The 24,637-nt window shown below is 33.5% G+C and overlaps 3 protein-coding genes across 5 annotated transcripts; all 3 read right to left on the minus strand.

Moving 5' to 3' along the window:
• Positions 1–1,975: 1,975 nt before the first annotated feature.
• LOC112419133 (uncharacterized) lies at positions 1,976–5,662 on the minus strand. 3 transcript variants are annotated; one of them, XM_024776143.2, is made up of 7 exons: positions 5,501–5,662; positions 4,333–4,478; positions 3,515–4,215; positions 3,297–3,429; positions 2,885–3,163; positions 2,702–2,809; positions 1,976–2,628 (listed from the first exon to the last, which is right to left on the minus strand). In XM_024776143.2, the coding sequence occupies exons 2-7, from the start codon at positions 4,465–4,467 to the stop codon at positions 2,233–2,235; spliced, it is 1,752 nt and encodes a 583-aa protein (XP_024631911.1). In that variant the 5' UTR covers positions 4,468–4,478; positions 5,501–5,662; the 3' UTR covers positions 1,976–2,232. The 3 variants fall into 3 exon arrangements, with proteins under 3 accessions (XP_024631911.1, XP_039686356.1, XP_024631912.1); XM_039830422.1 differs by having other exon boundaries at positions 4,333–4,969; XM_024776144.2 differs by lacking the exon at positions 5,501–5,662 and having other exon boundaries at positions 4,333–5,471.
• A 1,696-nt stretch (positions 5,663–7,358) lies between these two features.
• On the minus strand, positions 7,359–13,473 carry LOC112419132 (uncharacterized). Its single transcript, XM_024776142.2, has 7 exons — positions 13,215–13,473; positions 12,388–12,469; positions 9,695–11,992; positions 9,006–9,320; positions 8,837–8,930; positions 8,034–8,753; positions 7,359–7,595 (listed from the first exon to the last, which is right to left on the minus strand). The coding sequence occupies exons 3-6, from the start codon at positions 11,989–11,991 to the stop codon at positions 8,034–8,036; spliced, it is 3,426 nt and encodes a 1,141-aa protein (XP_024631910.1). The 5' UTR covers position 11,992; positions 12,388–12,469; positions 13,215–13,473; the 3' UTR covers positions 7,359–7,595.
• Positions 13,474–22,399: 8,926 nt separating this feature from the next.
• LOC120578029 (protein SRC2) lies at positions 22,400–23,054 on the minus strand. The gene has a single exon (XM_039830106.1). It carries the CDS (start codon positions 23,003–23,005, stop codon positions 22,418–22,420), a length of 588 nt encoding a protein of 195 aa, XP_039686040.1. The 5' UTR covers positions 23,006–23,054; the 3' UTR covers positions 22,400–22,417.
• Between the last annotated feature and the right edge of the window lie 1,583 nt (positions 23,055–24,637).

The raw sequence follows: 24,637 nt of genomic DNA on the forward strand, positions 1-24,637 counted from the left end.
AGCACATCATCATCTTCATAGTTCATCAACCCTTCAAAATAAAAGTCATCCTATGTGCCTCTTCAAAATTAAGAACCATATGCATTTAAACATTACTAGGTCTTCAAATTAGAGAAGAATTGAAGAAAATGAATAGCTTCAAAAGATACAATGTTTCTTTCCAATCATTCTCCTGCATCGACGAAATTGAAAAGTTTCAAATATCATTATCTCTTTCTTTGAAACCCATAAATCATCTCTATCACTGTTTGAATTGAAACAAAGAAAGAGGAAGAGTAAGATTGGTGATTAGTTTCGTTTGAGGGTTTGACAGATGATTGCAAAAGTGGTTTTCTAACACCAGTAAGAGAATGATCATACATTCCAATAACCTCCTGAAGAGCCAACTTCCTCAACTCTTCTTGTAGGCCATCACCAGTAAGCCACCCACGAAACACACCACGATCCAACAAATACACAATTGACCGCCACATATATATTTTTTTACATTCCATTTTAACCCTATCTTCTAAACATAAAATATTTTTTTGGATCAATGTCATGAAATATTAACCCTCTCACTCCTTCTTCTAAGAAAATTTTGACAAAGGTCATATATAGTGCATGGTTAGAACGTGTTGAAAAACAAAACGCCCCCTTTATAGAAACTGATAGGTACTTATAATCTAATCATGCTCTGCAAATCTATTATGTATTACAACATTCCTCAAATTTTCAGTTCTCTTTATTTTATTTTACGAATCCTTTGAATTGCACTTTTCATACTCCTTATATGGCATACTTACCGTCAATTATTTGATATTGCTGCTCACATGACTCAAACTTACGGGTAGTCTCTGGACCTAAAATTGATTTCAAACAAGATATGAGTTATACTAGTTATAACCAATTCATTTATAACAATAACTCCTAGTCAAAAATATATAGTCTCAGATGTGGAGCATGTTGCTTTTCTTCTGTTATGACATCATCACTTTGTTTTCCACTCTAAGTATATATCACCAATTACTTTGCATATGTAACATTGTAGGAAAAAAATCAAGATGATGTTTTGGAAATAGTTTTTCTTGCATATAAATGATGTGTTTAGCAGTAGAAATGTTTTTTTCTTTTAGAAACTAACATTTGGGAAAAGTATTTTGAATATGATATTTTTTGTAATGATAATTTCTTATGTGTATTCTCTTTTGACTTTCTCTTATTAGTTAAAGTATTATATTCATTTGCTCTTGAGTCTATATTATATATTCTCTTTTTGCTTTTGAGAAAAATACTCATACGTTTTGACAACAAGTACTAAAAAAGGATGTCTAATTTTTTGTTTGTTTATACAAACTGACAAACATCATTTAAAATACACACAAAACTGTAAGGTTTTGAGTTTGTACCTGATTAAGGTTTTTTCTAGATTACCTTTGAAGAATGGTGGGTAATTTACCCACCAACCAATGAAAATGAGCAATTTGTTGGTGGGGTCACTACTAAAAAAATTGGGAATAGAGACGGGCAATATCCGTCTCTAAAATGAAAAAAATTTGTCTCTATACGTCTTAGTGACGGAATCAGAGACGGAACAGGGTCTGTCGTTGTTTTTGTCGTCTCTAAACACTGTAGAGACAGAATTTCATTTTCCGTCTCTGATTAGAGACCGAATAAATCCGTCTCTAACAAATAGAATCCGTCACCCACACTTTTCTGAAAGCTAAGCAGAATCCGTCTCTGCAGAGACGGAAAATACCGTCTCCAATATAAATAATCCGTCTCTAAAATTTTGTCACAAAGGTTAAAATTTCCGTCTCTATTAATTAATATTCCGTCTCAACAGAGACAAACGGAAATTCCGTCTCTAAATTTTATTTTTTAATTCCATATCTAAATTTTGTTTTAAATAAAATTATTTGACTCAATATTGTCACTGTTTAGTGCTAAAACAATGTTTAAAATATTTATTGTATTTGCTACATTTAACTCAAACTTTCAAGAATGTCAATAATATTTTGATACCCATCAAGTTAGGAGAATTCATAAAAACAAAATATCATCACAAAATATTAAAGGTAACTAAACTAAAGTTTATCATCAATCCACCTAGTAGTTACCAAGATAAGTTTACCATCAATCCACTTAGTAGTTACTAACATAAAGTTGTCTAAAATATAAAAGACCATGATATGTTTGATCTAACAAAAGATACCAAAATAAAAGCAACCAATTAAGCTAAAGTTCATCTATCTAGTTGTCACCATTATCACCTTCTCCTTCCGGCAGAATTGAAGTGTTCATATTAGGCACAATATTCCCAATCATTTGCTCCAAGCGCTCCATCTTTTGTTTTAGCGTTTCTTGTTCAAGATTTTTCTTTTCAAGTTCAGCGGTTAATGCTTCAATCTTAGCCTCCATAGCAGCAACTTTTTTAGAAGAAGGTACATCAGTAGAAATTGAGCGTGACGGTCTCAAAGATTCTTTGACAACAGCAGCTTGAGATCCTAATCCAAATATGCGCCCCTTCTTGTTAATGCCTCCAACAATTTCCATATAAATATCATTGTGAATTTCTTCAGTAGGTTGTTGACTACTAATCTCACCACTTTGAGAGTGTTTCTCAAACATTTGAGTTTGGTACATTTCCTGCAAAAAAGAGTTACTATTAGTAATATAATTTAGATATATGAAAGAGAAACAAAAATGTGAGTATACATACAGCTATCTTAGCTTGTGTTTCATTAAACCACCCATCTGGTTTCCCTTTTGGTCTATGAAGTTTGTCATAAATCTCAAACCATGTTGGTTCCCTATCCAATTCCACTCTCTAAAACATAACCAACAAACAACAAGTTAGTATGAACATTTTTACACTGTAATTTAAACAAAAAGAATCACTAACCATTTTTTTGCTATGCACTCTAGCAGATATGGATCCTCCACTATGCACATTGTGCCCAACTTTAGACTGCCTGTTTTGTTTATTAGTCAAAGAATTTTTTTGCCATTTCTCTTCTTTCCATTTAACCTCCAACTGTTTCAAGTTGTCTACACCAACCCATTCACCTTTATCTTCACCACTACGCACCTTGAACAAGGCATTTTTTAATGCCAAAGACCCCCTACTATTAAAGCTCTTTTTAATGTTAGCTTCATCATTTGCAAGCCACTTGAATTTAGCCTACAAACAAAAAAATATCATGAAGCTACGTATTTGAAAAGGTAAATCAACTTTCAACCTAAGTAACAATGAAGCTTCATATTTAATATCATATAAATCAAATAGGTTAAAACAACATATATCACAAAAATACCTTAAAATCATTAAACCAAAGCAACGGTACTTCCTCATTTTGTTTTGCATCTTTCCAGCATGACCACGCCCCACCAAAATTTTCCTTGAAAATTTTTGTTATAGCACTCCTCACTACCTCTTCTGGATAAAAGCTGAAAGTGTAAGAAAAATAACTTGTAAGATGCAATTTAAAACATTATATATTTCTATAGAATTATAATATAAAATTAAAATTACTTATTTCCAAGTTCTGATCTTATCCAAATTCGTCCATCTGATCTATCCTTTGACCCCCATTTGATGTTATTTGGTGTGTAGGATGATGTATCTGTGTCTGGATTTGCTTGTGAATTGTTATCAACGGGAGGATCTTGTGGCATATCCATAGATGTTCCACTTTGGGAATGAGATGGAAGATAGTTAGGGGTGGTTTGGCCATGAGAATGAGATGATGCAGGTGCATTCTGTAAATATTGACATATGGTTTGTGTATGCCTTGTTTGGGAATGAAAATGAGATGGGAAAGAGATAGAGGTGTTTTGCAAAGGTTGAGATATTGTAGGTGCATGCCTAGTACGGGGAAGAGCGGATGGGGCAAATTGATTTGTTTTTTGTAATGATGGAGATATAAGTGGCGTAGTTTGGGGATGAGTAGATGTGATTGGTGTAGGTGTTTTTTTTAATGGTGGAGAAACGAGAGGTGTTAGGTTAGTTTGGGGATGAGCAGATGGGGTATGTGTTGGGTTAGTTTGGTGATGAGTAAATGTGGTTGATGTAGGGGTTTTTTCTATTTGTGGTGAAATGAGTGGTGTTGGGTTAGGTTCAAGATGAGCAGACGAGGTTGGTGTAGATGTCGGGTTAGTTTCGGAAGATGAGATATGTTGACGAGTTGCAATTAATCCATTACCTCTTCCCCTGCCTCTGCTTGTACCTGACATCTATAAACAATACATAGAAATTTGAGTTGATTAGTCCTAGTAGAGTATATGGGCAGCACTCAAATTCAAACTCAATTTTAGAAAACTAAAGAGTTTGTGTGAGAGATTATCACTGACCAATGAAGGTTTTGATTTTGGAGAAGTGCATTCGTGAAGATCCTGAGAGAGACGATGCATATTGAGAGCCTTTATCACTCTATGATTCTCTGCAACTCTTTTGAGTCGATTCTTCTCATATGGTGGTGTCGTCATCGCTTCAAGTCCTTCACAAAAAGTCAACGTGGTTATATCATATAAAGATAAAGACAAATGAGAGTATCTAAGAAGCTAAAATGACACAATACACATGAAACAGGGAGAAGCCTTGGTCCCATAACATCATTACACTGTAAAGCACCGACACGACACAACACTAACACGTTGACAACTGATAATAATTTGAGAAAACAGGTTGACATCCATAATAATTTGAGATAATGACACAATTGAATGTAATCGTTCTGATATTTTGGACATGCAGTATAATTTTGTACAGACAACTACTAAATATAAATATGAAATTGGTAAAGAAAATGTTGAAGAATCTCACCGTATCTATTGAACTCAACGCACTAACCTTTTCTAATGTAGACAAATTCAACGCACCAATACGACACTAATACATGTCATTAAGTTCAAATAATTCATTTTTAGTGTGGGTGCCATGTCCGTTTTCAATGTTTGTGTCAGTGCTTCAAAGCTTATATTGAGTAACCTGAGACACATTAAAACAGGCAAGCACATACCTTTACTAATGTAAACAGACTCAACAGACATAAGCTACAATTTTTTATTCACCTACCATAACAATGACAAATATAGGCTACACTGATTTGTTCTACCTTGCATAATAGTCTCAAATGATACTTAAACACTAACTATTTTTGTTTTTGACCAGCAAAAATATATTAAAACCCTTGATCCAAAACACAACGTGTGTTTAGAAAACAAGCTCGGTGAGAAAAAGTTATATTTTTTTTTTCAAATACCCATTATTAGAAACACAAAAACCCTATCACAAATCAACAAAAAGAAGTCACTACATAAACTCAATGAAGACCCAAACAATCAAAACAAAAAAAAAACGTAATCTATGTTTAAAGTTATCTTCAAAGAATACCCAAAAAAAAGAATCAAAAGGGAATTCCTAAAAAATTGTATATGAAACTAATGAAGTTCATTCAAAGGTGAAACAACAACAAAAGATAAAAATCCTCAAAAGATAAAATTCAGAGAAGAAATTTACCCCAGTTATCAGTTTCAATCGACAAAACCCTAACTTCCAAGTGAGAAAATCCTCAATTTGTGAGCTGTTAAACTTTGACAGGGATTTGTGAGCTAAAATATTAGCGATTCGAGAGAGGGGTTTGCGATAATTTTGAAAGAATTCTGAGAGAGAGAGGGGTTTGCGATAATTTTGAAAGAATTCTGAGAGAGAGAGGGGTTAGCAAAGATACGACGGTGACTGAATGGGTTAGGTGAAGAAGCTTAAAGTTGGAAAATGGAGTGAGTGGGAAAATGAAAATGAAAATGAAAATGAGAAGAGGGAAATGAAAAGATCTCTTCACGGTATGGATTTCATTTTAGCTGAATGGCTTTTTGGTCAATTTTAGTCTAATTTTTTTTTTCCTTTTTCTTTTTTCCTTTATTTACCAAAAAATGGTTGTTGTCTTTTTTGTCTTTCTAACTAAAAATTTTGTTCCTCAAAAAAGAAAATTAAATAATTTTTTCTTAAATATATTAGGTTTAAATGTGTGTTTAGTCCCTTCACTTTTACTCAATTTTGGCTTTGGTCCCTGCACTTTTTTTGTTTGACATTGGTCTCTGCCTGTGAAGCCCTGATACTTCAAAATGGATGATGTACCGTATCCCCTGTGTATCCTGCCATATACCTGCCCGATACGTATCGGGAGAGTATCGGGAAAAACATAAGAATAAAAATATTATATATATATATATATATATATATATATATATATACATTTCATTTATCTTTCTTTGGTGCCGGTACGACCCACATCATACCACAGAAACAATTTCATCTTCCCCTTTTTAAAAAATTAGGGTTTCAACCTTTTCTTCCAAAATGGTCGCCTTCCACTTTGGATATAGTGCTTCTTTTTTGGATCGATATAGTATAGCATTAACAATATTCCTTTTGGATATAGTATAGCATTGATATAACACTGGTGGTGCTCTTTTTGGTATATTTTACGTATGTAATTGACTAATCACCACTCTATTAATCGTCAATATTATTTATATTTATGTTAATCTGCTACAAGTCTAGTTTCTTGTGTTTGTTAATATATTTGCATATTAAAAAAAGGTTATGTATAATTATATTATACATTTAATTATATAATTTTTTTTATTAACGTATCCCCGCCGTATCGTATCTTGATTTTTGAAATTTTCCCGTATCAACGTATCGGTGCAGTACGTATCCGTATCGTATCAAGGCACGCCACGTGGCACACTAAAAGTAAAAAAAAAAAAATCAACTTTTTAACTTAAAAATATCATTAATCCCTGCACTTTCAACATTTTTTTATATTAGTCCCTGCATTTTGGTGTTGGTCCCTGATATTTTATTTTTTTTAGTTGGCCAGCAATTAAACTTCATTTTTGGTATAAAAATAAATCATTAGAATGATCTACATTGCAATTACTACACATTTTACCCTAACAAAAGTTTATTTATTATATAAAAAGTAGTAGCGATAAAACTTTTTTTTTTATTTTTTATAAAGTTTATTATTTATTATATTTCTAAAGGGATAATTTGTCGGGTTAAGTTATTCTGAAGATTGTGATCGTCAAAATTCGAGTTCTGATTCGTTCTTAATCTTATTAGGTTTTATCCAACGGTAAGATTGATTTTATTTGATAATGTTATTAGTCGGTTTAGTCTGTTTTAGTCCACAGAGAAGCATATTTTCATATTGTCTAGGTTTTTGAAAGGATAGATTGACTATATTTCTAAAAATGATTTTTTTTTTTATTATTATAAATTCTGCCTCAATATTTCAAATGTTTAGTGGTAAAATAATGTTTAAGATATTCATTATGTTTATCTAACTATCAAAAATGTCATAATTATATTTTGAGAAACATCAAATTTGCAAAAGTGACATGAAAGTACACTCATACAACAAAACATCACCACATAATATTAAAATACAAAGTTTATCATCAATTCATCCTGTTAAACAAAAGTAACCAAACTAAAGTTCATCTATCTCGTTGTTACCATTATCACCCTCTCTTTTCTGTTGAATTGAAGAGTTTATAATAGGCATGAAATTCCCCAACATTCGCTCCAAGCGCTCCATAATAGCCTACAAGCAAAAAAATATCATGAAGTTGTGTATTTTGAAAAGGACAATCAACTTTCATCCTAAGTAACAATGAAGCTTCATGTTTCATATCATATGAAGAAAATAGTATATCCCCTAAATAACTATATCTCCCTATTTATGTAACTGCCACTATTTGTAACAATTGTTTCAACCATTTGCCATTTCAACTTTTCAACTTAAGTAACAACAATATTGAAGGTTCATATTTCATATCATATAAAGAAAATAGGTTCAGAGAGAAACAATTGCAACTGGACCATATTTTACATGTAAATAACTATATTTTGCCATAGAAGGTAGGCGGCCAAAAACAACATATTGGCCACAACACAACAAACAGCCATTAAACAAAGTCAAAAAGACAGCTCATAGAGATAAAACTGTCTAGCAACACAACTAAAACTGTCAATAAATTACCTAGTCAGAATATGTTTCATCATCGTCGTCATCATCGTCATCATCTTCTTTGGCACTGTCTTCTACTTCAATATCTTTATCCCATTCAAAGGTAACCTCATCTAAGAAAGGACCATATGCTTCCTCAACTTCTCCAACTAAATCAACAAGACTTCCTTCAAGATTGTCATTTTCAATTGTCACGTGTGATTGTGTGATTGATTCATCTTGGTATGGAACTTCTTTCTCCGGCTTACTATCTTCTAAAGTTTGAATTGTGCTTCTCGCCTTGGTCTTAATCACAGCCAACCAATCTTTTTTTCCTTCAGGATACTGTGTGAAGTATACTTGTTTTGCTTGTTGTGCAAATATAAATGGGTCATAATGTTTATATTTCCTAGATGCTCTAACTTCAACATTTCCATAACTATCTACCTTTTTACCTTGATTCAAAGTGGGATCAAACCAATCACATTTGAACAGAACCAACGTCTTTATTGGCCATCCAGTATAGTAAACTTCAACAATGTCAGTTAAGACACCATAGTAATCATTGTCAATTTCCCCATCTTCACCACCTTGAACAGATACGCCACAATTTGTTGTACTCATCCCATTACCATGATCTATGGTATTAAACTTGTATCCATTTACATAATACACTGACCATTTGTTGACTTTTCTCTTGGGCCCCCATGCCAAACTCCTCAAAAAGTTATCTTCAACATGGTTCTTTGAGACCTATTTTGAAAAGTTAGATTAGTTTCAATTAACAAGCAAAGTAAGTAGCATTAATGACACTAGGGAGATTCAATTCACCATACATATTCGCTGAACCAATTAGGAAATGATGTGGAGATTACTTTGTCAACTTCTGAGTCGGCTACACCAAGATCTTGAAGCATATCCGTATACATGCTACATTAAAATCACATGTTTAGAGATATTATATTTTTTCAAAGATATTGGTAAATGAAAGAAGTGTACACTTACGACAAAAATGGCTCAACTTCTGGACAATTTAGAAGAACATAGAGATGTGCAGCTTTCATTTCTTTGTCTTGTAGGAAGTAGGTTGTACATTTCCCAGAAGGACGCCCAAGATAATTAAAGATAGACAAAGGTTGTCTGATTGAACAACTTTCGCCTCCATCATCATTCCGTGGCACTCTTGTCCTTCTACAAGTAACATCAGGTGGATAATAGTAAGACGCAAACGTAGAGGCCTCCTCCACTAAGTACGCTTCACAAATAGAGCCCTCGACAGAAGATGAGTTTGTGACCTTATCTTTTAAGGTACGAATAAACCTAATAAAATAACTTGAAGACATTAATACAATTATGAGTGCATAGTGATTACTAAAATAGGACAAGTTTAAGTGACTAACATGAATAGTAACCATATAATTGGTTGAATCACATTTAATCAAAACTAAACAGACAAGTTTAAGTGACTACCATGAATAGTAAGCATAATGATCAAATTGGTTGAATCAACACATTAATCGAAACTAAACAGACAAGTTTAAGTGACTACCATGAAGAGTAAGCATAATGATCAAATTGAGAATGCTTTGTCCATTTCGTGGGAAAACGGAAAAAAAACCAAATAACACCCTGTTCACAATTATTAGTGCATAGTGATTACTTAAAAAAAAAGAAAAAGAAGATAGATGGCCAACCTTTCAAAAGGATACATCCATCGATATTGCACGGGACCACCAACCCTAGCTTCATACGGTAAATGTATTAGAAGATGCTCCATAGAGTCGAAGAAACTAGGGGGAAATATTTGTTCTAACTTACACAAAATGATTGGGATATTTTTCTCCATTACATGTAAATTCTCCTTTTTTAGTATAGGCGAAGTAAGCTCTCGGAAGAATTGACTAAACTCTGTTAGGGTGTTCCAAATAGGGTCGGGTAGAGATCTGAATGCAATAGGAAGCAAGCGTTGCATGAACACGTGGCAGTCATGACTTTTCATTCCAAATAACTTTGCTTCCCGCAAGTCAACACATCTACATAAGGTAGATGCATACCCATCTGGTAGCTTTAGTTTTCTGACCCATTCACACACAGATAATCTTTGTTGTTTTGTTAATGTGTACTTTGCTTTTGGCTTCTTAAGCTTTCCCCCTCCAACATCTTGTAGCTCCAAATCTTTCCTTCTACAAATATCTGCCAAGTCCAATCTAGCATTAAAAGTGTCCTTTGTTTTTCCCTTGGTGTCCATAACAGTATACAAGATATTAAGAAATACATTTCTTTCAATATGCATGACATCTAGATTATGTGGGAGAAGATTTGTCTTCCAATATGGCAACTGCCAAAAGATGGTTTGTTTGGTCCAATTGTGGAGAAGTCCATACCCTGGAAAATCATCATATGGAGGTCCAATTATGCTCGGTAAATCCTTGACCCTTTCCCACATTTCTTCACCGGTCAACCTTTTTGGGGGCGATGATGTCTCATCTTTACTCTTCCTAAAAGCAGTCTTATTCCTCCTATAGCAATGATCAGGTGATAAGAATTGGCGATGACAGTCAAAAAAAGTTGTCTTGTGACTATGTTGAAGGGTAAATGCTTTCGTAGACTCCATACAAATAGGACATGCAAGCCTTCCCATTGTCATCCAACCCGACAACATCCCATATGCAGGAAAGTCATTAATTGTCCACAATAAACAAGCTTTCATGACAAAATTCTGTTGTAATGAGACATCATATGTCATCACACCAGAATTCCACAAAAGTTTAAGGTCGTCTATCAGTGGCTGCATATACACATCAATTCTCCCTTTTGGATTAGAAGGGCCCGGAATTAAAACAGTTAAGAATAAGAACTCTCTTTTCATGCACATCCAAGGTGGAAGATTGTAAGGAGTAATAACCACTGGCCAACATGAATATGTTCTACCTGTTTTATCAAATGGTGCAAATCCATCAGCACACAACCCCAACCTCACATTTCGAGGGTCCTTTGCAAATTCAGGATAGCTTTCATCAAAATGCTTCCAAGCTTCTCCATCAGCTGGATGAGATAAATATCCATCGTCTCTTGTAACATCATGATGCCACCTCATTTGGCTTGCAGTTTGCATTGAGGAATATAGTCTTTGAAGCCTTGGGATAATAGGGAAATACCACATCTTTTTTAAAGGAACATCTCTAATCTTGCCATTTCTAGTGACACTTTTGTAACAGTTTTCGCCGCATATTTTACAATTACGGAGATTCTTATCTTCTGGATAGTAGTAAATCATACAACCATTTGGGCAGCAATGAATCTTTATGCAACCCAATCCAAGCTTTTCCACCGATTTCTTTGCACGATAGTAGTTTTTAGGCATTCGATTGTCATTTGGCAATGCTTTCCCCATAAACTCTACCCATTTATTAAAGCAATTCTGTGAGTTATTGAAGTCAGACTTTATACTTAATGCTTGTATTGCAGCTGACAGTTCTGAATAACTTTCACAACCGTGATACAAGGGAGCTTGTGCAGCTTTCAACATCTTAAAAAAACTTTCTGCTTGTGGGTCAGGATCCTCCCTTATTTGTTCTGGACAAGCAAACTCTTCTTGCTCAAGATAATAACCAAGAGATGGTCCAGCTGCATCCATTACCATTTGCTCAAAGTTATTGAAGTCTTCCCGTATCCCAATGCTTCCATAATAGGAGTTGTTTGAAACCACTGGCATAACCGAAGGCCTTTGTTCACCGTGGCTACTCCAGTAATAGTAATCCTCCTTAAACCCCTTCATACAAAGATGTTTCATGACATCGTCAACTGACTGAGGCTTTCTACACTTGCATATTTTACATGGGCATCTCAACTTTCCTACTTTTTTGAAATCATCTTGTGCACAAGCAAACTCAACAAACTCACAAACCCCGGCCAAAAACTCATCTGTAACTCTACTATTATCAGGACGCATCCTATTATCCATCCACTTGCGATGTTCAGGAATCTCCATTCTATATTGAAAAATTGGTAGCATGTTAGTTATAATAGTTAATAGATTTATGTGTTTTTATTTCTCATATTGATAATAGCTAGGGGATACAATAAAATAAAATAGAAAAGCATTCACATTCAAAAGTTCAATACGAACTGAACAAAATATTTAGTGCTAATTAATAACAAAAATCAAAAACATAAAACTGTAAAAAAATAAAAAAATAAAAAAGTAGTAAATAGGATCATAATACTTAGTAGATAATTTCCAGCTTTCATAAAACAATAGTTCTGTCTAAGATTATTAGCATTTGGTTTCATCTTAATTTTAAGGTGAAAATCAGGTAATCCACATCCAGTAAAACATGGAAGTTGCAATCTAATAACAAATAAAATCTCATTTAAGGTTCATTACCTGTCTGAAAAGAACGACAGGCTCCGATGGCTCAGATCTGACAAGCTCCTCTATAGATTTTGTGTAATTGGAAATCAAATCTCTGAAATAGAAGAAAACAACATGTATTTAGAATCTATGAACATAACCAAACAGAAATATCTAATACAATTTTTACAGACCTTCGTTGATTTTTACAGAATCTATGAAAACATGAAGTTGTAAAATTACCACAAAGTAAAGGAATTATGAATAAACTGAAATTCATATAGGAAAAACATTACAATTCTTTTTTTGAACAGAGTATCTAAGAAACTAAAATGACATAAAACACATGAAACGGGGAGAAGCCTTGATCCCATAACACCATTACCCTGTACAACACAGACACGATACAACACTAACACGTTGACGCCGATAATAATTTAAGAAAATACGTTGACATCAATAATAATTTGAGAAAATGAAACAATTGAATGCAATCATTCTGAGATTTTGTACATACAGTATACTTTCGTTCAAACAACTTTAAAGAAAATGTTGAAGAATCTTAAGGTATCATCTAATGAACTCAACAATATAAATCCAATTAATAAACCTTAAAAATAATCAAAATACACATGAAAAAAAAATTAAGATTTTAGAAACTTTCTCACCAATTTTTTACTCACGTGTAAACCCAATTTTTTTTTAACCAAAAAAAAAACCTCAATTATTTTCACAACACTAATTTAGCAATTGGGTTTCACAACTCCAATTTAGATACAGTATTTTCTAATTCACATAAGAAATTTAGCAACAAAAAACATGAAGAAAAAAAAATTTGAAATTGATAAACATTAAATTACCTAATATTTTTTACAAAGAATCTCCAATTAGTATTTGGTTTGTCTTTGTAACCCAAAATTGGAATTAGGGTTTGAAATTGGGAATAAGAGAAATTGATGTAAGTGAACTGTTGGTAATTGAGGAGAAGGATGAATTGGGGTTGTTGATAACAGGGTTTGAAATTAAGAATAAGAAGAATTGATGGAGGGTGAGCTGTTGGAAGGAAGAAACATGGAGGTGAGAACAATCAAAGAGAAAAGGGGAGAAGAGAGAATAACGTGAAAGTGAAAGTAGGAAGTGAAGTTTTTTTTTTTGTGAATTATTATTATCTTATATTATTATTATTATATTATATTATTAAATATTAAATAAAAAATAAAAAAAGCATACCAAAGTTATGCTGGGCGGGCTCCTTAAAAAAAGTGGGCGGCTATCGAAATAAATTGGTTGGAAAAATGAAAAATTCGTCAGAGACGGAAAATTTCCGTCTCTGTTAAAAGTTTGACTATTTCAATGACTAGTTGACCATTTGGAGACTGACACAGAGACGGATTTAAAGACGGAAAACCATTGAGACGGAAATTTCCGTCTCTAAAACCGTAACAAAAAAATAAATTATAATTTTCGTCTCCTGCTCCTTTTTACCGTCTCTAATTCCGTCTCTGATAGAGACAAATCTAATTCCGTCTCTAAATTCCGTCGGTATTTCAACTTTTTCTAGTAGTGGGTTAAGATAGTTCATGATACCACTTAAAAATGTGCTTATGTGGCTAATGTGTATTGGTTGGGGTAAATTACCCACCATTTTTCCACAGGTGCTCTAGTTGTCACCCCTGAATAAAGGGGTTCAATTTAATAATACCAACAACACATATTAATTGAATTAAGCCTTATTGACTTATTTTAACTCTTGTATTTCAAATCAAATCAAGGTTTTTAATATTGTTTTATATAATAATAATAATATTCAATCATCGATGCACATAGCTCCTAATTTTATCTTATATATTATGACTAAAAAAGATATTAATTCATTCAAACTTGTAGAATACTTTTTTTTTTTTTTTTTTTGGATTACAAGGAAAAGGAAAGAACAAAAACAAGCAAAACTAGCTAGACCGCAGCCTCAAGACACATGAGGCATCCGCCAAAAGCACATGTGCAAATTGCGGAGGTGGAGAGACCCACAACTTTAAACTAACATCCGATTGAGCATCATATTTAGCCAACCAATCAGCACACTCATTTCCTTCTCTCAAAGTATGATTGAAAAGCAAGGACCAATCTCGTGACATGAGGGTACGAATCCGACCCAGAACAATGGCATGAGGATGATAAGTCGTGTCGTTATCGAGAATAAGATCAAGAGCTGATTTATAATCAGGTTCCAAAGTAATGATTCTAAATCCTAAATCCCAAGCCAACTGAAGCCCATTGAGGATGGCATAGAGCTCAACAAGAAGGTTAGAAACACGACCACAAGATTCAGAGAAACCATGGATCCATCCTCCAACATCATTGCGAATAAGACCACCAAAACCAGCACGACCTGGATTACCGAAGGAACTTCCATCTACATTTATCTTGAGACCAGGAGCAGTTGGGGGGTGCCACGCAATCTGTCGAATGATGTTTGTCCTAGCAGAGGTTGTATGCAAAACCTGCAAAATAAAATTACGAGTGTTAAATATACAATTAACAATCAACCATGTAGGCTTTCTATTTGCTTGAAAGATCTCTTCGTGTTCCTAGCTTTCCAAATTTCCCAACAAGTGATGACAAAAAGAGACCCAGTCGGCCCAGTAGCATGAAGGCGAAACCTGTAACACCCCGTTTTTCCAATATACAAATTTCTTAAACATTTATCAGAGTAAAAACCATAAACGGGATATCACATAGAAACGTAATCCAAAAACAGTTAAATAATAATTTAACTTTCACATAATATCTTAACATAGCAGCGGAATATTAGTTCGGAAATCATAAATCAGTTTGGCACGTAGGCCCCATCAAAACAGTTCATATCGTAATCCATAACATGATAAAAATAACATATTAATCACGTAAGAGAATGAAGCATGTATAACATTAAACCCCATCCCGTTACATATCAGAGCGACCTAGACGACACAGAGAAGGCAAGGCCACTCACGACGACAACTGCACACTAAGCACGATCACCTGCAAGTTACCCATACGAAGGGCAACATTTTCAAGCAGAAGGGGTGAGATTTCATAACAAAATAACATTAATCAATGTAATTGCGAATCATAAATTAACATCATAATCATTTCTTTAACAACATTGCATAATTGCTAAGCAGTTATCACGTAATCATATATCCAATTATCTTGAACAACATAACATAATTGATAAACACTTATCACGTAATCACATATTCAATCATTATCAACAAGGCATCTTAATCATGACAATGTGACAATGCTCTTAGACTCCTTATATGCATGTGGTACCAATCGTCATCATAAGTATTAGTATACTTTAATCGTGCGGAGGACAAAGCTCCTATAAAACGTGCGGAGGACAAAACTCCTAATAAACGTGGTGAGGACTAAGCTCAATGATATGCTATGCATGGACTCTTAACAACAAAACACCGTAATCAACATATCAACATGCATCCAATAATTTGGAGCTAAACTTCATCATATACCATATGCACTTAGTTAAATAACGGAAGCAGCATAAACAAGTCACATAACAAGATGATATCATTATATAAATAGCAACTCATTTGCATCATAATTAACTTTCATATCTTACATGATTGTACAATACATTAATCATGCTCAATTAACGACAACATGTCTTAAAGGCTTTACAGATTGCATTAAACGTCATCATTAGGTTTAATTACCAATTAGGGGTTCACTCTTGATCAACATGTGCGACACAGATCGCACAAACACTCAAGCAACTACATTCTGGTTGTGCTCGCGAGGCGAGAGTTCTTACTCGCCATGGCGAGTACCACTCATCTCCCAAACTAGTGTTGTTCTGGGTTCAATCTGATCCTACATTCATTCCTAATCAATACTAGGTATGTTCAGGCACTCAAAGACACTCAAGGTCCAACTAAAAAGTCGAAAACACAAAATCTAACATGCTCTCTACCTAAGCTCGCGAGGCGAGGAAGGGTTGTTCGCCGTGGCGAGCGATACCAGAATCACTCGCGAGGCGAAGGGAAAGGGCTCGTGTGGCGAGCAATGAAGTCCATCACTCGCGAGGCGAGGATCATAGCTCGCCGTGGCGAGCGATGAATGTCGCTACGGCCAGGTTTCCTAAAATCACAAAAATCCGTCGATCCACATGGTTCTAAGCTTGTTTTTGATTCCAAAGTTCGTCCTAAACATTATCTAAGGTCTAGGAACACTTTCTACATCAATTAAACCAATTCTCACCGTTTGATCATCAATTCTAAGGTTTTGACCTAGTTTTCGTTTTCTCCAATTAATCCTAATTCTTGCTAATTATTCATCAGAATTACAACAACTAATATTACTGAGTTATTAGTCTCACCCTTACCTTAAATTTGCAGAAAATCGCAGCCCTCTTGGTCTCTTGCTCCTCTCTAAGCTTTTTCTCCCTTTTTCCAAAAGTTTTCACGTACAATCAGTTTTTCTAAAAATTAGGTCTTCCCTATTTATATATTTTCTTAATTACTTATCTTATCTCACTTTCTCCCCTAAAACTATTTAAAATATCAAAACAGCCCTCAACAAAATATTTTATATTATTTTCAAATCTTTATTTTATTTAACAATAAAATAATTCTCATATCCTTATCAAATCTTCCAAAACTCATAACTTATCACGTCATCGATCAAATCATTCAAATCATCGTAAATCATCAAAACATATCAAAATCATGCATATATTATATAATTATAATATAATCACCTAAACTCGATTAAATAAACAATTAAACGAAAGTGGGCGTTACAACTCTCCCCCACTTAAAAGATTTTCGTCCTCGACCTTGAGGCAAGTATCACTAATATGAACACTACAAATTTAATATCACTAAAACCGAAAATGATTATTTTGCAAGTTAATAGAATAAAAGGACAAAATTCTTACAAATATTAATGAATAAAAGTGACAAGTATAATTATGCCTCTAAATCTTTAATATGTTGACGATATATCAATCTAAATAAATGAATACCGCAATAAGATGAGAAAATTAAAATTTCCGCACTAGAATGACGAACAAAACAACTACACGTTTTCCTTAAAAAAAAAAAATACAACTGCACGTTCAGATGAAAAAAATCATGTAAAATATAAACAAAAGATTAGAAGTGATGATGATGAATAAACCAAGGTTACAAGAGGGACATGGAAGGATATTCAACAATTGTTAATTAGATGGAAGAAGAAAACCTAGTTACCAATTTTTTACGAGAGGTAGCTAAGTAGCTTCTACTTCACATCATTATATGATAATAATACACTCTATATATTGCATTTACAATTGCTTAGCTACAAAAACTATTATACAACAAGCTCGTAGCTTTTTACTGCCCATTTGTTTATAATGTACAAATTATGGACAATAATCGACATCACATTTACAACCAATCTTTATCCCACTAAAAGGTATATATATCAATACTATATATATATATACACAATGAGACAAATCTAAAATCCTTTCAAAAAAAAAAAAAAAGACAAACCCAAAACTAGTATACTAAAATTTTTAAGAAATACTAACATGTGCCCTTATGACATATGTTAGTATATCAAAGATAAAACTTATGTATTGGAAATGTACCAATTTATTTTTCAAAAATTTCAAAAAATATTTTTTCTCAATAAATACTTAATATTTGTGGGATCCTAAACATGTGGCCCCTGCACATGTTAGCATGACCCCTAAAAAATTTATGTTAAAGTTTGACGATTTGATTGAGAAAATTGGTTAGCAATGGAGACTGTAATTGCACACATATTTTTCACATATTGATTACTATCCCCAAGTTGCGAAAGAACAGCTGAACTAGTGGTGCCATTGCATTTCTTCCCACAAGTATCAGCCAAATTTCCAGCAGTGGTTGCACTTTGTTTGACACCATTATAATCACTTTTGTCTACACATTTCTGAGCTTGTGGCACAAGTTCTTTTGATATCTTGGTGTATGAAGCAATGCAATTATCCAAAGCAGCTTTCAGTTGTATGTCCTTGGTTTGCACTTGAACAGTTTGAAGTTGATGTAATATGACCGGTGCTCTTGTCGCGACAACCTTGAGTGTTACACGAACAAATCCAGAGATGTCAGTATTTGATGCAATATACTTTACTGCATATAAATTTGATTTTAATGTTATAACGCAAAGATGGTAATGAGGTGTTTTTCGACATATAGCTTTAATCAAGTCTAGCTTTGGTGGTTGATGGCATTGAATTGGTGGTATGAAGAAAATGGATGAAATGGTTAAGAGAATGATAATTGAAAAACTTGAAATCTTCATTTTGTTTTAATTTTAACAATAAGAGTGATTATGCTTCTCTTAATTGATTGAAGAACACAAATGATAAGAGGATAGTAGGGATGGATTATATAATAAAGACTTTGTTAGGGCAATGAAATAAATTAATGGTTTGAATTTGTACCATTTTAGGATATATATTTTGACGCTTTGCATTTTGGTCGCTCGTCCCATCAAGAGCTGTGGTCTAAGATGAGTCAATGCTACCATTTTTAGGCAATTCTAATTTTCAACTCCCTCTTGGGACAATTATAATTTATAAGAGTACTATTAGAGTTTTTCTTTGTCACAATATAAATATATGTGAAGTAATTAAATGAAAAATTTAAATGAAAAAATACACGTGTCTTTAGCAGGGTCGGTCCAAGGATAAAACGACTAAAACCCTCATTTAAAACCTACGAACAAAATAATTTTTCTTTAAATTTTAAAAAGGCGTCATATTTAGATAAAAAGGGTCTCATTTTGCTGAAAAAGAAAAAGGGGGCTCATATATCAAAATTTGTTTTAGACATCACTTACTTTTGAATATTATTGGACCGACCTTGTCTTTAGCAGAAAAAATGTGCATGAGATGCTTAATAAAAATTATGTTGCACAATAAAGTTTATTTATACATGTTTCTGTGAGCATAGTTGGTAGGGATATTGCATAATATCTGAAGGGGTCGGAGTTCGAACATCAAAAACCCCACTTATTCATAGTTAAAAGGTGAATTTCTAACCACTAGGCTACTTGACAAAAAAAAAATGAACCTTAGAAAAAAAAACCTATTATATATATATATATATATATATATATATATATATATATATATATATATATATATATATATATATATTTAAAAAAAAAAGAAGTATTATCATTGTTTCTCCAACTTATCAAAAATCTTTGACAGGCTTGTGCTCTCACGTTTGGATGGTGGATGAAGGTACTTGACCCAAAGTTATAGCTCAGTTTGCAGGTCTGGGTCCGATGGTGTTTTGTGTTGGTATTGTATGGTGCTTTGTGTGCGGCTAATTGGCGGTGCTGTTTTCAGTATGTTGTGTGTGACTTTTTGTATGGTTGTGTTGTGTATTGGTTGATGTGTACTTCGTGTAGGGCTTAGTGCATGGCTTTCAACCGCCTCATCGATGTTCGTTTCCCAACGTCGTCGTTTGTGGTTTGTGTCGTATGTTCAGATTCGTGTGGGTTTGGTCCATGCTCGGTTAACGTCAGGCTGGGCGTGTGTTCTCAGATGTCAAATTTTAGTTTTGCATCTTTGTGGTTGCCTCTTTGGCTAAGGTGCTGGTTCTCTGTACTACTAAAAAAATAAAAATTAGCGTAAACTTAGCGGGAAAACGTGAAATCCCACCACACCACACACCCACTTTCTTGCGCTTAGGTAATTCTACTTCATAATTATGACCATCCTCGCACCTTTCCACACTCTTCTTCATTTTCTTTGATGAAGAGATAACACCCGCATCCCCATGATGTTGATTAGATAACCATTCTAAACTCCATGGACCAGACACCATCGACCAACCTGCCTCTGGATGACAAGAACTCATACATTTACGGAGTGGCATATTAATCGGCTTGATCACCTTTTCTTTCAAAGTCTCCACTCGTCCAACATCAGCCTGACACCTACTCTCTACAACAACTGGCGGCGAGTCATTCATATGAGTAGCATGGCCCTCCACTAACTGAACTTCCTTCAGTGTAGAACATGTCTTTTGCGCTAATAACATAGTGCCATCTACCTTTACTGTCAATTGCACCCCACTAGCAGGCCTAGCCAATGATGCCACAATTTCGGAAACATGAATAGCTTGGTCCTTGGCTCCCTCAATGAGCGAACCTTTAGGCTCCTCCACCGCTAACTCATCGACTAATTTCTCGACCAAAGTATCAACATCGTTACAAGCTTCCGGGTCCCCAGGTATATCTCATAACTGAGACAATTTGGACCCATTATCTTCCTCGAAAAGGCATGCTTCCTCCCCAATATTGAATTTAATTGATATTTGTTTTATATAACTTCTAATTGATAATGTGATTGTTTTGATCTATCAATTGTCATCCGAATCCATCAATTTTCCACCCTAATTTAGACACACAAATTTCATATATGAATTATTGGATTGTTTTTATCTATCAATTGTCATCTAGATCCAAATCCGTCCATTTTTCCACCCTAATTTATATTCGAACATTGTATTCCAGATCATATAACATACAACTCAAATTTTATTGTTTCAAAATCGATTCTAGATTGTAACAAAAAAAAATAAAACCGATTCTAGATCCAAATCCATCTCTTTTTCCACCCTAATTTAAATTCGAATACCATATTCGACATCGTATAACATGCAACTCAAAAGTTATTGTGCCAAAACCAATGAGAGAGAAACAATATAAATATCGAAAAATAGTATATACATAAGACCCTGATGTTAGATTTTTTATTTTTTTTTATCTTCAAGCTATTTTTTCCAAATTGTATAATATTTTTTCTTAGAACAAGTTGTTAGTTGTGGGAATCTCATCAGATGGCTATGGAGATCCAAGCGAGAAGATGCAAATTAAAGAGTACTAGTATTAGTATTGCCGTATTGGTATCAGCGGTGCAATGAATTGGTTTATTCCCACAGACACAGATATATATGCACACACATGCAAGTGGTGGATTGTCACCTCTCTGAAGCTTGTTTATGCAAAAATGGCTGGCCTAACAAACGACAAATGAAAATGGTTTTTTTTAATTGGGTTAAATAAATTATTAGTCCTTCTAAATGTTACCCTTTTAATAGTTTCTGGTCCTTAATTTTAAGTGAGTTCGTATGATTCCTCCAAGATATATAACAGGGCTCTTTGCGAGAGAAATCCATCTAGAACAAACATGATTGAAAAATCCAAACACCCATGAAACCAATTCTCAAGCAAAAAAAGTCCAAGTCTACCTCTTGTTCCAAAACCCATTAAGTTTTGCTTGGGAAATTTGTTTATTACATTGCAAATCAAAATTTACTCGTGGATTTTACCTCCAAAAATAATCCACTGATGAATGATCATTTGAATCTTTTGCGAAATGAAAGGAAAACATTGTCTAAGTTTTGATATAGCTAATTGAACTTCCATAATCATCAGTTTCTAATTACATGCCCTATCTATCCATACTATTGCTTTTCATGCATAACTTGATCGATAATTTGAGGTTCAATTAAAAAAAAAAATCAATACCCAATAATAAAGGCATATATAACCTTTGCCTCTTCTCTATGTAGTTTTTGTCATTATAAATTACACTATGCAACTAAAATTGTACTACAAAACTCAAGTCAATACCATTATCGGAACAACCAAATTGAGTTTTCGCAAATGCAATTAAACCATCTTAATAGAATGGCTAAAATATGATTTTAGTCCCTGCAAATATGCCTCATTTTGGTTTTAGTCCCTGTAAAAAGAAAATTTTGTTTTTGGTCTCTGCAAAATATTTTGTTTTTGAAAATAGTCCCTGACCCTACTTTTGTGATGATTTGCATACGTGGCACATTATAACGGAACCAATTTTATATTTTTGGTCCCTGCAAAGATGAGACCGACTTTGGCACACTCTCAAAACTCAAATCAATACCATCGAAACATCCAAAGTGAGTTTTCACAAATGCAATTAAACCATCTTACTGCAATAAAAATAGAATTGAGGACGCATCGACTACAATAGCATAATCATAATCGATAAACTACAAAAGAAAAGAGTGTATAAATTAATCATAATCAGAACCACCACCATAATATGAGTAAGCTTCCACGCGCCATTTGTAAAAACTTCACCGGGCGCCTTCACTGGTTCCTTCATTGTTTTCGGTGGTGGCGGGCGATCACCGAGTTTGTAGGAGAGGTTCAAGGTCCCTCTGGATTTCTCTGAGTTTATTTTCCTAACCTGATAACTGAGTTGGTGGCCGGCAGGGTTATCAAAAAGTTCCTTGAGAGGGATATTGACGGTGCCAATGAGCTTATTGGGGAAGTTAAGCTTTGCACCTAGATGAATTTTGAGAAAAAGACGATCCTGGTTAGCGAGAGATTCCTTGAAGGTGAATTTGAGGGAGCTGTTCCATTCGGGGTTTCTTTTGTTGTAACCGTCAGCGTCGGTGACTTCAGTTTGTGGGTTGAGTGGGTCGCCTTTGATTGAAACGTAAGCGAATACCTTTAACTTTTGGAAAAAAGGAGTAACATCTTTGACATCTTTTGCGGATATCATCTTGATTTCCAAGGTTCTGTATTCCATGATCGATTGATCCATCGTCAGAGAGAGAGAGAGAGAGATTGGGGTTATGTGTTGTTGGTCTAGGATTAGGGTTTTGATGACTGTGTTATGTGGATTGTGATTATACACACGTATTGTTGGAAGGATTAAATAATGGTCCGTTTGTTTAAGTTTTTTTTTTTTTTTTTAATAAACATAATCACTTTTTTAACAAAATAATCATTTTTTTAATATTGTATCTGTTTGTTACAAATTTTTTTTAAAAAAAAAAATCAGAATTTGGAAATAATCTAAAAATAGCTTGAGAAGTTGTTATGAGCATTTTTTTTTTATAATTTTTTTTTTATAGATTAACAAAAAAAAGATATGTTTAAAACAAACTAAAATTCCAATCATATCCTTGTTTTGCTATATATACACAAAGGCTAGTCTTCCTTTTTTCACAGCTTATTCGTTATTCTTCTCTCTATTCTCTAAACAAGTGAGTTCACTCTTTTATTTTTTAATGCAGATCATCTAAGTTGTGAAGGTTAGCAATTTTATTATCTTTATGATTCATTCATAATTGAACCTGTATATTTTTTTTTCTTCATGTTTCTCTTTCCATTATCATATATTTTGTGTTGTTTTTGTCTATTTTGGATGTTTTTTCTGTTTGTATATTTCACTGTTGCTTCTATTTTGCAATGCTGTTGATGTTGGGTTTTGAGGGTAATTGTTTGGGTGCCCTGTCCTGCCATGGCGTGGGGCTTGTATATATATCATAAATTGGAACCACTATATAGTTATTATTATCAAGGAAAATGCTATTTTTTACGAAAATCAATGGCAAGAAATCGACGAACGTTTTTGTATTGTGCTATTTCACCCACTGCTTGTCTCCTACTCTTGTAGTATTATGTCAAATGCTAAACTGATGAATATTTGTTAAATTTTTATAAAAAAATAATATGATACTTTGTATTCGGCAATATGAGTGCATGTATACAAGCATATTAAATTATGAACAAATGCTAGTGATAAATTTATCATTCTTGTGTTTCTTGTGCAAAATATATGTGGAGTAATAATTTGGTAAATCAATAATTGTATGACATGCTTAACTATTTATAATTTGTTTACATATATAGCATTGTTTGATCCCTATTGTTAGATCACTTTAGTTAGGTATTGATTCAGGTTAAATTATTAACAAATGCTATTATCAATATGTAGTAGCTAAATATCATATATATAGTATCATAGGATATGGAAGAACAATCCATCTTTTTCAACTAATCATCTTACTCGTGTTTTAACGGCGTAAATGTATTTTTAATTAACATACTTGTTTTCATACATAAAAAAACGACGAATAAAACGACTATGCCTTTATAGACGACAAAATCACGTTTAATACAAACAAAATATTAGATCTACGTTGAAACTACTGATTTTAATAAAAAAAATATACATTCTTAAAAAAACAAAAAAGAGGCCCTCTAAAATGATGAGGATGAATAAACTAGGGTTACAAGAAAGAGACGGAAGGATATTCAACAATTAGATGAAAAAATAAACCTAGTTACCACTTCACATCACATAATATAATATGATGATAATCAACTTTATTAACTGCATTCACAATTTATAAAAATAAAAAATAAAAAATTGCATTTACAATTGCCT

This window comes from Medicago truncatula, chromosome 2 (genome assembly GCF_003473485.1).
Source record: "Medicago truncatula cultivar Jemalong A17 chromosome 2, MtrunA17r5.0-ANR, whole genome shotgun sequence".
Taxonomy (NCBI): Eukaryota; Viridiplantae; Streptophyta; class Magnoliopsida; order Fabales; family Fabaceae; genus Medicago; species Medicago truncatula.